This window comes from Archocentrus centrarchus, chromosome 14, assembly GCF_007364275.1.
Source record: "Archocentrus centrarchus isolate MPI-CPG fArcCen1 chromosome 14, fArcCen1, whole genome shotgun sequence".
In the NCBI taxonomy this organism is placed as follows: domain Eukaryota; kingdom Metazoa; phylum Chordata; class Actinopteri; order Cichliformes; family Cichlidae; genus Archocentrus; species Archocentrus centrarchus.
The window spans coordinates 29774730-29790599 of record NC_044359.1 but is presented as its reverse complement, the minus strand read 5'-3'; the positions used below and the strand labels follow the sequence as shown (position 1 = coordinate 29790599).

Genomic DNA, 15870 nt, shown 5'->3' with positions numbered 1-15870 from the left:
ACTACATGTGTAATTCTATGCCATCAAGATGCTGTTGGACCAACCATCACCAGGATCAAAAATTACATCATTATAAACTCATAAAAAAAATAATAATAATAAAAAAAAAGGCTGCAAAAGAAAATGTTTAAACTCAGGTTTTTGTTGCTTAACCTGTGATTCATTTCTAATGACTCACAGCTTGTTTTGCTTTGCTTGTTTTACCTCCCCCTCTGGAGGTAGGGATTGTCCCTAGGGGTCAAGCTTGTGAACACATACCTTAAAAGAGCCTGTCACATGAATTATAGATACACATTTTACAGTATCATAGCTACTGTAATGCAGAGTAATGCCAGCTTGAAATATTGGTGGAGGCTTGTTCCTCAGACCAAAAGGTTAGTCTTTTTTTTCTCCTTTTTTTTTAAGGTAGGTTGACTCTTCTACCACATCCATGTTTACAATAAATGATAACAACCACCTAGGCTACTGCTTAGCTCGCCACACCCCCTTTCGACGAACGCCATTTTGTTGATAGACAGACTTGCCATCAGAATAAACTCCTTTTGAGGACACTGAAACTCAAGCGTGACCGCAACATGTAATGCATTTCAAGAAACACGCGCAGACTCCCAATAATAGCGCCCTCAGTTAAAAAGGGCGCTTTGTGAGCGCTAAAACGGCGTGTTTTGAAGTCTCCGACCACCCATTTCAACATGAAACTCGCCGCGATTGACGTCATCGAGCCATCTTTGTCCACCTAATCCAGGCGGACGTTTATTACACCTTCATTACAGCACGGACTCTGACAGCACGGGGCTCTAGTAATAGCCTGCCAGGTGCCGCAACGCTGTAGAAATAGGACGAGTTGAAAGCAAATAATATAAAGAAAAGCTTCTACAGCGAGGAGACACCTCTCAGTGGCAGATTCAAACCAAGTGCTCCTCCTAGGATATATAGGCAGGCAAACGCCACAATAACCAACCAAAGGCTGCCAGAGGGTAGAGAGGAGCGCAGAAGGCAATCCACATCCATCTGCCAGCCACTTAGCACGCGCTAACATTTCCAGTCCGGATTACAGCACAGCTGTCTCGCTGCTACCAGGAAAATGTGAGTACACGTCGTTTAAATATTGTTTTGTTGTTGTTGTTTTTTTCAAATCCCAGTGTATTCAATTACGATTTCGTCCTCACACGACTGCCGTCGGGAGGCTTTCTGGGGATTTATGGTGTCCGAATAGTGTTCCTAAACCGCCATTCACTGAGGGGTATTAATCGCTGCTGTCGTGTTGTTCGTAGCAAAATATGACTGTTGAATTTAATTTCACAGCTGTCTCTGATAATCTGACCCTAAAGTGAAGAGGCTAACGCGTCGGCCTAACCCCAGCGCAGACGCGTTTAACTGTTATTAAACGCATTACTAGCCTTATTTTCCGTCTTTACACGGTAAACGTGTTTATCGACTGCTTTTATCATTATTATTATCAATAATATTTTGCCCTGAGCTGGATTTCACTTGAGCCAGCACGTACGCATTTTTTTTTTCCAGTTTGGACTGGTTTGATTTGAAAAGGACACCGTCTGTGTGATTATACCTACAGGTTAATTAAAACTACATTTCCTTCTTTTACATATATATGTATTTAAAAAAAACAAAAACAAAAAAGAAAAACGTCGTGCACTATAAGGCCGCCTTCCCTTGTTGAGCATTTCCAGTGCATAATTCTTCTCTTGTTCAATCACAGGTGACGGTTTGGCTGATTCTAGAAACAGCAAGGACATAATGTTGAACAAGCCCTACTAGCTGTTTCACCAGCGCCAGACTGTTTAGATAACCTGTTGAACACACCTTCGACGATTTTCGACGAATATACCATAAAACTTCTTAAAGACGTTGTTATTATTAGCTCTGAATGAGGCTTAGGCCTAGTTTACGTGATATTTGCAACCTACAGCGGGGGGTGGGGATAGCCTAGCCTCCTACTGTATGTCGTCGATTGTAGTGTGAGGGCGGACAGCTATATATCTCACCACATTTCATTGTTGTTGCGTCTTCATGACTAAATGAAGCTTGTAAATGTCTTTCTTCATGTATTTTGTGAGTTTCTCTTTTTTTTTTCCCTGAATGTACGTGAATAAGGGTGGGCTGATGAAAGGCAGCCGCGATAGCCTTCCCTGTCAGCATTCGCATAGCAGGCAGTTTAAAGGGTGAAACAGCCTGCTTCCGACACACGACCTGTCATTCATCAGTGGCATCGTGCCTGTTGACGTTTTATCTTTGGACTGGGAGTTACATTTGTCGCCATATTTGGTTGTAATTGTACATTTAAGAGCTTAAAATACACCCTCCCTTATAAGGAACCTCCCCACCCTCGACGTCGGCAGGCTGTAGGTGTATTTCCAGGCCCGTCCTGCTCGCAGCGGACAGGGATGTTGAACAGGACATCATTTAAACCTGGTCTTTCTGGGTGTGTGGTCAGAAGTGAAGTCTGGGTTAGGATCCAGTGCCCAGCATCAAACAGAATGGGACAGGCAGGCTGGGATCAGACAGTTTCATGTGGACTGTTGTGGCGCTGTCCAGTGCTGAAATGTCGCTCTCCAGTGCTGAAAATCAAACGGCATGACAATGACAAACAGAAATCAATTGGAGAGCTCTATCTATCTATTATTCTATCTATGGCTGCTTTATGGATACATGTAAATGTGGAAATGCTTCCTCATTTCAGTAGGGTCTCCTGAAACCCTTAAATAGTCACATCAGTGTTGCAGCAGCCCTCCACAGGGCAAGACTATTTTTAAAAGCCCTATCTTGAAACAAGGTTGAATATACTTAGCTCTCATAGCAAATGTGACATTAGCAGTGGACTGTAAACACTGAGATATGAAACCTCACCAAACTCTGCATCTTATGTGAGGAGCTTTTATCAGATAAGATTTACATTTGCTTTTTGTTTTTGTTTTCCCTGATTATGATCTCAAAATGTGATGAAACTGGAATACTGGCATACAAATCGTTGGCAGCGTCATTTGTGACCTATGTCTCTTTTTTTGAATGTAGTATAAATATAAATAGTATTTCCTTTGTCTTATAATGTGGAGAACACAAAAGCACTATTCAGTTTGTTTGTTTTTTTTTACTATAAAGCTTTAAGATTATATGACATAGAAGTAGCATGCAGATGTGAAATGGTTGATCCACCTGGCTCGATTACATCAACAGCAGGCGGTTTTCACAGGATGTGGAAGCTGGTGAGAAACCTTGTCAAGCACTAGCAACTCTTCCTGGTGCTAGTTTAGACGTGATGACAGTGTGAACCTCTGTACACATTACACCTTTGTGGTGGGACTTGTTGCCTGAAAGTGAGGGGGGGGAAGCTTATAGTAATTACATACATGCAACCATGTGTATAATGTTTTTGCACATACGTACCTGTATACAGTAATTATAGTGTAGTCACTCAAGTCTAATAAAATAAAATGACATCAATATTTTGTACATATTTATTTTTTAAGGCATATAATATTATCAATATCACAGGTAGCTGTGAATCTTTTATATTTTGTGTTAGGTAGCTCATAGGGACCACCAGCATCATCAAGTAAACTATTATAAAGGATTTGTTGTTGTTAAAGGATTAGTCATTTGCGAGTGTGCAGAGGTGACCTTTATACAGAGTTTTGCCTCACACTAGGGAAGCAGCTCGGTTACAACTAGGGTTTATTTCTCATAAGATGCTACAGGCTTAGCTTTATCATAGAGTGCTTGTTTACAATCTGACTTTGTGCTCATTGATTTAGTTTGGCTTTATAGACAGAAACAGAACATGCTAGATCAAGCAAGCGTCATCACACTGCATATAAAATCTGAGTATTTTTGAATCTTTCTCACTTGCTTTTTACGAATTGTAGCAGCTACTACATCAAGCTGTATAATCTTTAAATTTTAAGTTAAAAATAATCACAAATTAGTCCTGAAACTTCCATGTGGTCGAATTTTTCACAGGACCTTTAGGAATTGCGATGAGTAAAACTGCATTGGCACCCATGTTGTGATGTATTTTCATTTTGGCAGATGATGTTGCTCTGTGTATTTGATTGATTTTGGGTCATTTTGACTTATCTGCTTAGCAGAGTTTTCACTGTGGGCGCTAACTGTCTTTAATTCTTCATGTTTCATGTGTGATTGAGTCAGTCTGCAGTAGATGCTTGATGGAATAGTGGAATAATATATATATATATATATATATATATATATATATATATATATATAAAGCAGAGAATGACACTCCTACTTAAACTGTCTCTCACTGTGGTCATCTGTACATAATGCCAAAGAATAGACTTGTCTTGGTCGTAGTACAAGACGCCAAGACAAATCAACTTCACTTTTGTGAAGTTTAGTAGATTCCTATATATTAACTTATGGAACTGAAGCACATATTTTACATTTACACCTGATTGTGTCTTCAAAATTCAACATCAAGATATGAATGTTCAGAACGTCTTCATTTTTTGTGAATGGGGATATGAGTCTGCATTCTTGTGTAGACTCATTTTTACTGGATCACAGAAAACATTTATGCCCTATTGATTTTTTAGTAACATGTGAATTATTCTATTTTCTTGGTGGATATGCTTTATATTATACTGAATCTTTGCATTTTATTTTATTTTTTATCATCAGGTCTGCCCCAGCCGCTGGAGCCCCTGCACCAGAGGGAGGGAATCAGCCCCCTCCCAACCTCACCAGCAACCGCCGTCTGCAGCAGACACAGGCCCAGGTGGATGAGGTGAGTACAGTGCAAGCACACACAGTCAGGCTTTCATTCCTGAATCACTCATCAACTAATTGTGACTTAATCCTTTCCTGCTTTCCTCCCATGCTGTAAGAACTAAAACATGAACATTTGTTTTTGAGGAGTGGGTTTGGCTCCTGTCGTTTCTGTAGTTCTTCAAACAGTTTCTGATATAAAGATGTATAAACAACCTTTAATAATATTTCATATCTAGTAACCCTTACATGCAGTCATCCTGTCTTAATGGCTGATTCCACTGCACTACTTGTTGTGTTTTTCCTCAGGTGGTGGATATCATGCGTGTAAATGTGGACAAGGTTCTGGAACGTGATCAGAAGCTGTCAGAACTGGACGACAGGGCCGATGCCCTGCAGGCTGGAGCCTCTCAGTTTGAGACCAGCGCTGCAAAACTGAAGAATAAATACTGGTGGAAGAATGCCAAGGTGAGGTCATGCAGACACCCTTAATTCAATAGCAAATGTGTGTCTGTTTACAGACAAATGAAAAAAAAAAATCAAAGCAAAACGGAAAGCCTCGAACGTGACGCCAACTACAACCATCAGTTTCTGCTGTAGACTTTACGCGCTAGTGTAATTTCTGTGGGGTTTTATTAGCATTATATCATTGGTTGTTTTAGGGTAGAAATTATATATCCATTATCTACATCATCGTGACATTACAGTGGCAGTGGCGTGCCGCCTTAGGCCTGTGTGCAGTGCAGCCATGCTGCAAAAAATGGCAAGACAGCAAAGATGAAAATTTTGATGTGTTAATGAAAAATTACACATAGTTGAAGATTGCCCTTGTTTAATCTTTAGTGCTTTATATAAATTGTTTACTGTGGTGTTTTAAAGGCCTCTAATGACTTTTTGTCTGAAAATCTGCTGATTACAGATGATGATTATCCTGGGTGTGATATGTGTGATTGTCCTCATCGTCATTATTGGTAAGAACAGTTATTTCAGTGGCTCATTTGCAGTACATATTCATTTTTGGCTTAATTGACTTTTTGTTCTTTTTTTTAATTCTGATAACCATTTTTTGGAACTGGGCAGTGATTTACCCTCCATCACCTCTCCTCTTTTCTTTCTCTCTACAGTGTACTTCAGCACCTAAGAAGAGTTGCTCCTACCCCAGTCTGATCCTCATTTCCTTGTTAAAGAAAAAACCCTTAAATTGATGAAAAATTAACCACAGATGATTAATTTACTCTCTCTCTATATATAATTATATCTCCCCAATTAGCCTCAATATAACACCCCTAAACCCTTCAGGGCCCCATGGCTCCCCCACTTCCACCACCTCGCCTCTGGACCCCTGTCAATATTTGTCCTGTGAGTGTGTGGCCCCGTCTCCTTTCTAGGTACTCTTGGCTTTTCTAACCTGCCATACTGAGAACCAAACACTTGTGACGATGCATCAACAGAAAAGGAAACAACGATTGGCGATAATTGTTACATAACTGATATATATAGTTCTTTGTAGAGTTTTATTCTGATATATACCGTTTTTGTAGGTGTGTGTGTGCGGTGGGTGTGCATTTTGTACTTTTTATTTTTTGTATTAATTTGATGTATGCTTCAGCGGTAACTACTGCCTATTAATCAAAGTGTGTACTTTGCATGTTTCATCATCTTTCCGTCCCCTGCTTCTTCTCTCTTTTTGGTGTTTTTTTTGCACAGTGGAGTTAGCCTCCATTCAACTACCGGAATACCAGTTTCCATCTGTCTGAGTCACTTGTATCCACTAAACATCAAATAAGCCAGTGAACTAAAACTTGCACTGAAAAAAGTGACATCAAGTTACAGAAATTGCAGCTAATCCACAGACAGAACTGCTTTTAAAAATTCTCCAGGTTTCTCCTTGTTGAGCTCAGGATTTCGATAACTTGATGCCATAAAAAAAAAAAAAAAAAAAAAAATCAAGTCTTAGCTTCTTTTATGGCTTTTTGAGAGATTTAATGCTCGCTGGTCTCGATCAAGCGTACAAATAATGCATGAATTGTGAAACTGCTCTAGTAATCATCATCATCATTCCCAACCCTTTTCATGTATTCCTCCCATTAACTGTCATTTCTCTTTTGAAATTTCACTCTTGGATAACTTTCATCTGTAGCGTCTTTTATGCCCCCCCCAATCCCCTTCTGTCTCTCGGCATGCTTGGACACCGCAGTTTCTTCTGATAATTTCAAAACTGCCATAGTACAGTTGGACCAATGTCTGTAGATGTTTCTTTTTTTATTTAAATATTACGTAGTGTCTTATTTCGAAAACATTCCTTCATTGCAGTCTAGTGCAAATGCTCTTACTGTAGCACATGTAAGTGTAAGTATCTTCTGAAAAACAAAATGAGATGAAACTAGTGTCGAAAACGTTGGTCATACAAACCATTGGAGAAAATAGTTAAATAGCTGTAAGGGTATATTTTGGATAGAAAGGATTAAACTTTGAATCTGTCCAGATTTTTATTTTTATTTTTATTTTTTGGAGCTATTATCTTAACATTATACTTACACACTCTATACTCTGGAGATGTATTCATGCCAAGCTGTTGATACAGGCTTGAAAAACCTTTCCAAGGCAAAATGGAACCATCGCATAAAATTGATGACTTTCCACACAGCAAAAAGCCTTATTCTCAGTCACTTTTATCAGTAACTATAGGTTATTTCCAGTCACACAAACCACCCCTCACACTTTTAGTTCGTGCAGAGGGACTGCAGAAAAGGAATCTGCTTCAAATGCACAAGCAACCTTGTTTTTGATGGCGCTGTCTGGCTGCTCCATAGCCTGGCCAAAGCAGGTCCTGGTGCAGTAAAAACAAAACAAACAAACAAAAAAAAACCCTCTCCACATGAAGAGCACATTAAAAAGAGACAATTCAGACTTGCAGATCTAGCAACAGGGACAGGGGCTAATGAGGAGAGCAGTCAAATTCACAGTTTCGATTTACTTCAGCAGTCTGCTGACCGTCAAAGGTTAGTGACAAGAAAAGTAAGTCGCAGTTTAAAAAAAAAAAAAGTAGCATTCCTAAGACGAGCATTTTGCTAGAGCAGTGGTTCTGTCTCAGTGTGTCTCCCTATAGTTAAGGCCTTTTTCTTTTTTAAATACTATAGATTCTATTTTTTATTATAGTATATTTTTGTGTGAAACAGACAGGTAAAGAGGAAGTGTGCAATCAGTACCATGTGCTGCTAACCGCAGTGAGCTCCTCTTTACCTCTGTCTGCTGTGTTTTTTGTAATTCAGCTCTGTGCGTTATACACTGCCAAGCATCAAGGGAGAGGCTTCTATTGTTGTTCCGGTTATTTCTTTCAATGGTGCCCTCACTGGTTTGGTCTTGAACTCTTATGTAACTTGATTTTGGCATCTCCTCCTGAGTATGTGACCGTTTAGGCTACATTAGGAGCAGGAGAGCAGGGCAATACACATGCACTTGATTTTTCTTTTCTTTTCTTTTCTTTTTTATTTTCAGATGCTGTGGCAAACTAAGGCCTTTTACACATTTAATTTCTCAAAACTGCCGAAGGCTTTTGTAGGGATTTGAAAGCATTTTGCTTTCAGCCGCAGGAGGATTTAGAGTTTTCCTTGTGGTTGTGGTGCATTATCTGTGTTTAGAGAAATGATGTACCGGCCTGCATTAATAAATGCTCAACAGGAAGCTGCTTAGTTCATGCTTTACTGCCACTAATGCCATTGTTAGCAGTCCTGAAATGTAGTTTTCAAATCATACAGTGGGAACTACAGCATTTCAAAACAAATGTGTATAAAGCCTTAGTAGCCGTGTCTCTTTTTATCTTCCCCACCACCACCTGAGTAAACCAACCTGCCCCTGTTTGCTCAACTCAGTTTTTCAAATTCCTTGTGTGTGTGTGTGTGTGCGCGCGTGTGTGTGGAGAGAGAGAGTGAGAGTGTGTATGTGTGCACAGGTGCTTTAATGTGTATGTGTGTGTGTGAGTGTTAGAATAGCTCTGTCTTGGGAATATCCCCAGTTTATCCTGACAGATTAGGCTGCTTAACTCTCAGAGTGAGGGCACGTTGTTTCCTTGATCGCTGAAGTACAGCGAACAGAGGGGTTAACAGAACTGTTGGCCTGTTCCATTAGGAAACACCCGGACCTTAACAAACCCGCTCCTCCTCACTTTCCCCCCCCACATGTTTTCCCCAAATAAAGCAAAAGCAAACTGCAGAAGATTACCAAAGACCAGATTTCCATGCTTACGCTGCCAATTGCCATCAAAAACAAGCAGATAGAAAGAGGTTATCCAGACTATCCGAGTCTGTTTCAAATAGCTCACACCCTTACTCTATCTGTAAGACCTTTTAACTCATACACACTGTTTATGTGGTGTGTCCGTTTGGCTTGTGAGCGTGCCATCCTATCGTATGCAAGTTAAACCAAAACCTGAGGACCGCATGCTTCAAATCTCAAAATACATTAGCCTCCCCTATCATGTGTATCCAGGTTTGAAGAGCTTCTTTAGTCTATGACTAGTTTGTAGACACATGATCCTGTAACGAATTATAGCACAAGTCTTCTTTTTGTGTATCGCCACAGTGCTACAGATTTTTCAGATGAAAAGATACAAACTACTGCTATTAGACATAACCAAGAAAAACATATGAATCTGCATTGTTTGGTGTTGTAAGATGGGGGTGTTTTGGGGATAAGGGGTCCATATCCTCAGGTTTAAAGCATTAGCAAATTTACCAAAATGTATACAAGGGCAAAAATGACATAAGAAATAGTAAAATTGGATTTGTTGACAATATAAAATCATCATTGGATTACAGATGTGGTCCTTTTAGCCATCTTACAGGAGATAACCATACAGTGGACTGAAGTGAAATAACACTACTGATTGGGGTAGGACTTGTGTGTTATCCATAAATCCAGCTGTTGTCCTGTGAGAGCTCAGCCCTATTGGTCACAATAGTGGAAATGAAGTGAGTGCTCTCTTTCTCTGTTGCTTTACTGTCTGTATGAAAAGAAGTGTGCATAAATTTTAACACCGTGGCACTTTTTTTTTCTTCTTTTTTAAATGTTGTGATCCATTCATTGAAGCAGGATGGGAATTTGATTCACTGCTGAATATTGTCTTATGTCAGCTTCCAGAAACGTTCAGTGATCTCAGCGCTGTGTTCGGGTCATTTAGGGGGGGAAGTGTTCGGAGCCTTTTCGGAGCTCTTGAATTTGTAATTCAAATTTCGAAAGCAAGCAAGCAGGAAGAGACCAACACAAAATCCACAACCTCATTAGCATGTTTGCCAATTACCCCTAAAGGGGATGAACGCAGCAACAAGGAGGGAACCTTTGAGTCTCTGAATCATCTTTGGATGGTTATAAATGCACAATATTCTGCTTAACATATGTTAACATGTCTCTTTCTTTTTTTTTTTAACCAAATATTGTGTTTTTACTTTGCATCAGTTTAGTAATAACTCCAGATGTTACTGAGTTGTTTGTGTGTCAGCACTGATGGGTAAAGGTAAAGAAAATGGGAAGTTTAGAGGGGGTGGGAAAGTATTTTTACCTTCCAATTGTCCAGAGTGCTTAGAATGACTCTACAGTTTACATCAGATTGCCGTTTGTATCTACAAGATATATTTTTTGTTTAAATCAGTTTATTTTTGAGGAAAGACTTTTTTTTTTTTGTCTCTTTGGGAGTAGGGTTTCTGGGATGAAGGTCCATATTGCCCCTGCTCATCTGGCCTTACAGGAGGGACAGGACTGGAGGATCATGGGCAATATGCTGAGCTGTGTTTTTTTTTTTTTTCTTTTATGTTTGCTTTTATTTATTGATAGATTTATTGTGCTGTCATTTGGTATGGGATTAGAAACTTAACAAGGTTGACTCAATGTAAAGGAGAGGAGACTGAATGAAAAACTAAAGTACATAAAATAATTGTAGTGTAAATCTATCAATGTCTTATTATATTGATGAACATCATGAAATATATGTATATTGGAAAAACAATGTCTATGACAGCTTGTACTTTTGTGTGTGCTTTGTTGGTGTGTAACAGTGGGAGGATGCTAATTTGACTGCAATTCTGGGACCTGTGTGAATAAGCATACAGATAGTACCAATGCAAGTATTATCCTTAATTGATCCTTATTATATGTAAGAGACTACATTGAGACCTGGAGCCATAAAACTGCACATGTCTGCATCCATCCAGAGTCTGGTTTCTAGTCTCTCTTTAACACCTTAAACTCACTCAGACTGTCACGTCACTAAAAACTAAACAACATGCACAACAAATTGCGTGAACATACAAATGAGTGAAGAAACATTCTATAATGCAGGTCATTCACTGTATTTAGACTGATACAGTGGGTCCAAAGATTGTGACTCCATACTAATCAAATGCACCAAATGCTGTGGTAGGGCAGTAAGTCTGACACCAGAGGGCGAAATGCAAACATTGCCGAGTGTGATTGAGTGCTTTACAGACACACGTGCATCACAGGTTGTGATTTTTTTTTTCCTCAGTCAAAATTTGTAACAATCTTCTTATCTAATATCTAGTTCAGCTTTTGGAACCTAACATTACGTTGTTAGGGCCATATTAAGAAAAAATATATTAGAATTGAAGTTGAAATTTTGAGAATATAGTTGAGTCAAAACTTGTGAAATTTTACTTACTGGTTCAGGTCAATTATTTCTCTTTTAGCACATAAACATGGTAAGTAAAGTGTTGGACTTAGGCTAGTGAACCTTATTCTTAACATATTGATTCATGCGCAAAATATTTTAACTGTTGTTGAAATTTCCACTTCTCAAAATGCTAGAAAAAAATTACCTCCTTGTTTAGTGGTGAAATAAATGCCCAATTAAAATAAAAACAAAAAAAAAAAAACGAGCATATACTGGAGATGGTGTGATATTACACACAGGAAGCAGTTTCAGTGTGTGTGGCATGGTTGTGCCAGAACACTCTTTCTTCTCTCTATCTTGAATTTGTGCAGATAGAAGGAGTTAGAGCTGCACATTTTCTTATCAAACATGAAAATCAAAGTTTGGCAAAGAAGAGCATGAGCAGAGTATGTGACAAAGAGTACCCCCCCCCCCCCCCCCACCCACCCACCCAACCCCTTGTCACATACAGGAAATCTGCAGTTCAGGCAATGGAGTTGTTCATTCATCAACCTTATTAATCCCCACTGAATTATATCAATCTAAGAAATGTGTTTTGAGCAAATACTGACGTCAGACATGATTTTAGGCTTTGATTAAACTCTGACAGCAACCATGGTTTTCTGGACTGTGTATTTTGACGCCTCAGCTGAAGTGTCCTGCTGCTCTATACATGAAAACATTTCCACAGATACTTAGATTTATTTATTTATATGTTTGTTTGTTTTTATTTATTTTTTTTGTTTGACATCAATGTCTTGTTAATTACATATATGACCATGTATATAACCAAACACATATAATTATATATACAACCAAATATGAGACTCAGTAACAATCAGCAGATCCCCTTTAAGCAAGCCCTTGACGACAGTGGTGGGGAACAAGTCCCTTCTAAAAGGAAGACGCCTCGGGCAGAACCAGGCGTGATGGAAAAGATTGATGAAGAATGATGTGTTAAACCTACCACTGACATATTTAGTTGTATATAAATGTGATGTTTAGGACATGGTGGTGGTGAATGTCGTGGCCAATTGAAAGGTGAAGAAATGAGAAGAGGGGAGAGGTGAAAAGGAAGGAGCTGGATAAAGGGTGGAGGAAGAGCAGGCTGTTTTTCTTCAGGTCGAGCTGGAGAAGCAGCCAAAAAAAACCAGAAACCCTTTCTCTTCTTTTTCAGGCAGCGCTCCTGTAACCCTTTGTTTTGTAAGATGAGGTTTTTGGTGACAGAAAGGAGTTGTTCATTCTCTTCTTCAAGTTTGCTGCATCTTCTCTCAAGATCTTCCAACTTTTTCTCATTTTCTCATGTTGTTGTGCCTCCTTCTGCATTTCACTGTTTCTGCTCTGTACTATGTCACAGAGTCCTTGCAGTTGTGTATTTTTTCAATCATTTCTTGCATCTCACACTTCATCACATTGCAGATTTCCTCCAGATTAACCTTCTCTGCCTGCACTGCAACATTTTTATCTTTGAGTTCAGTATTTTTCTTCTCAAAGACTTGAAGAATATGTTGCATCTCTCTGTGCAGTGCTTCAAGTTTTACTTGCAAATGTTCCTTTTCTTTCTTACTTTCTAGAAGCCGGTGTTGTGTTTTTAGCTACTGCCTCCAGTTGTTGGAACTTGGAGATCTCCTCATCATCTTTTCTCCATGTCTTTGAGCTTGCTCTCCATCTCTCTATGTTCAGCTTCCTGCTGTTCCTTCTCTTTTTGTATTTCTATATTTTGTTGCAGTGTTTGATCAAGTTTTACTTGCAAACTTTTATTTTTATTCTCACTTTCTAGAAGCTGGTGTTGTGTCTCTTCAGTTTTTTCTTCCAGTTGTTGGAGTTGGTGTAGTGTCTGATCGTGGTTTTTTTGTTTTGTTTTGTTTTGTTTTTTCCAGTTTTTGGTGTTTGCATAGTGTCAGCTTGTGTATTCTTTCCAATTTCTGGAGTTAGCATTTTGTCTCTTCTTCCAAGTCTTCGAGGCTGTATCGCCACGCTTTCATTTCTTGGGTCATGGAGATCATTTCTCTCAGTTTAGCGTTCGTCTCTTTCCTCTCTTCCAACAAGTATATAATTTCCTGCTGCGAAATTTCTATTTCCTCGCCAATCCCTGCGGGAGGCTCGGGCCTAAATCCATTTGTAAATACAGTAGATGGCTTTGTTAGTGGTAACAACCGGCTAAAGTCTTATGTCGTTTCCGGTTACTTTTATTTTGAAGGGCAGCCAGCAGCTACAATAGAAAGCGTATTATATTTCCTGCTCTTTCTACACATAATATTCACTTCCTAACACAGACGTATCATTAAAACCTCCCCGACACAGCTACGCTCTAAAATAAGCACGTAAAAGCAAAGCTTCATGTCGCGCATTATCACTCTTATTTTAGACTCCGGTTTTCATTTGCTTGGTCAGAGCAAAGCAGGCTTTGAGTGAATGCACACGCTTCAAATAGAATAACACACCATGCTGCTGCCAACAAGCTATTATCACTTAGTAACTGATGAGACAGAGACACCAGAGACACACAGAGGTACGGCTTAAACATAAAAAAGAAATAACACTGCGCCGATGCAGCTTTACGTTTTCCCCACTAGGTGTCGCCATGCCTTCTGCAGCGTTACTTGAGCACGTAGACTGAAATCACTCGCACATAACTGCCTGACAACATTCACAGACATAGGTGTTGGCATGGAACACCTCTTTTGTGCCACCTCTACATGCAAGCGGTTACAAATGAAACTGCGGGTCTAACCGCGCGCCATTTGCATAGTTCATTGTTTTCGGTTCAGATATTTCCCCATGCAGGCATCTTTTTTTGTGTGCTCATGCTGTCTAACTCATTTCTACAGATGGAGGTATAATCTGTCTAACCTGTGCTTTTTAGTTCTGAAAATAACATGTCTGCCACCGCTGCACGAGGGGGAAGAAGCATGCATGTGAAAGGAATTTTTCTAGCTAGGATATTGTCATTAACCATCCCTTAGACTTGCTGGCAAATGATGATGTGTCTATTGAACAGCTGCCATGAAAACTGAGGGAAGGCTCCCAGGCATTAGGTGTGACAGGAGTTTGCTTCATTTGAGCTAATATTACATCTGACTTTAGTGAGACATCCTCCAATTGCTGTGAGCTTTTTGGCACATTTTTCCATTCACTGGAATATCCTCTTTTCCCATAAAATACACAATGAAGTGCATCCAGGAAAAAAGCTATTATGTCTGAATGACTTCCCTCCTTAAATGTGAGAAAAGCAGACAAAGCAGGACGCAGTCATTCCAAGTCAAACCTTCCCCTCTTTGCATGTGTTTTTATCTATTTTTCACTGAGATCTCATGAGATTTGGCCTTTCCTGCAACACACTGCATAATTTGAAGACTGCTCTTTTTTATTTTTATTTTTTTTTTAGTGTGCAGAGTGAATTTGTGAGGAGCCACAATTACAGAGAACAGATGGCTCTACAGTTGTTATGAAATCCTCCTTTTGGGTCCATCACCTTCTCAGATGGATTCACACAACTGCACACATTCTGCTTTTTCACCTCCAAAGCGAAGTGTTGCATTAAATTGTGTTTGAGATCGTTTGAAAAAAAGAGAGCGAGAGAAAGATTAATTAGCGGTTTGCAAAGGGAAATGTGTGGATGTAATAACAGCAATGTGCTGGCTCAGGGAGGCACGGACATGACCTAACTCCAGGGTGTGTACCAAAAACAACGTTTCACTTTTCTTAGGTTGTCTCGCTGTCAAACTGTTTTAAGGTTGTTTTCCATTTTTCTCAACTTAGCCCTCCTCTTCTGTCTCACCCATGCGTTCACTACAGTCATCTCCTCCCCCGCTGCTATTCCCTTTGACTCCCCAAAAGGAATGTGGGGCCAGCTTGGAGGACTCATCAGGAGTTATTGCAGAAACCTACCCTCTTTTGCCTTGGATTACCACTTAAGGTCACTATTACTCCCACACATACTGGCAGCGACTGCACAGTTGTGCAGCCCCCCCCCCCCCCCCCCCAGCTGACTCCTGCTAACCATTGCATTCCTTCCCCCACTGACTGTTATCAAGTCTTTGGGGTTAAGTACTAACACAACACAGCAGGACCAGGGAATGCTCATTTCTGAAAGCACCAAAACTTTCAAAAGTCTTGAAAACGTGGCAACTAAAACTCTTTCGAGCAATCTGGAACACCAGAATGAGATCTGAACTATAAAATCTTACTGAAAATAATTATATATATATATAAAAAAAAAAAGATCCCAAACCATGTGGGCCATGCAGCTGGAAACTTCTTTGTGGAAATTTGCAGACTGTCTGCCCTCCTTCCTTCAGATATTCACCTCTGTATTCTGTAAATGTGGACTATTTTACAGCAGCATAACTGACACAGCATACCCTCCATAGGCCTCAGTAATGTAGGCCAAAGGGTTGGCTTATCACTGATTCACAACAGAGAAAAAATACTTCCCGCTCTCTCAAGTGTTATTCTTG

At 39.7% G+C, this 15870-nt stretch overlaps 1 protein-coding gene across 1 annotated transcript; it reads left to right on the top strand.

Annotated features, from left to right (window-relative positions):
• Positions 1–772: 772 nt before the first annotated feature.
• vamp2 (vesicle-associated membrane protein 2) lies at positions 773–10756 on the top strand. The gene is made up of 5 exons (XM_030747029.1): positions 773–1086; positions 4660–4765; positions 5056–5214; positions 5666–5717; positions 5871–10756. Coding segments are annotated over exons 1-5 (336 nt in total). The 5' UTR covers positions 773–1084; the 3' UTR covers positions 5888–10756.
• The last annotated feature ends 5114 nt before the right edge of the window (positions 10757–15870 follow it).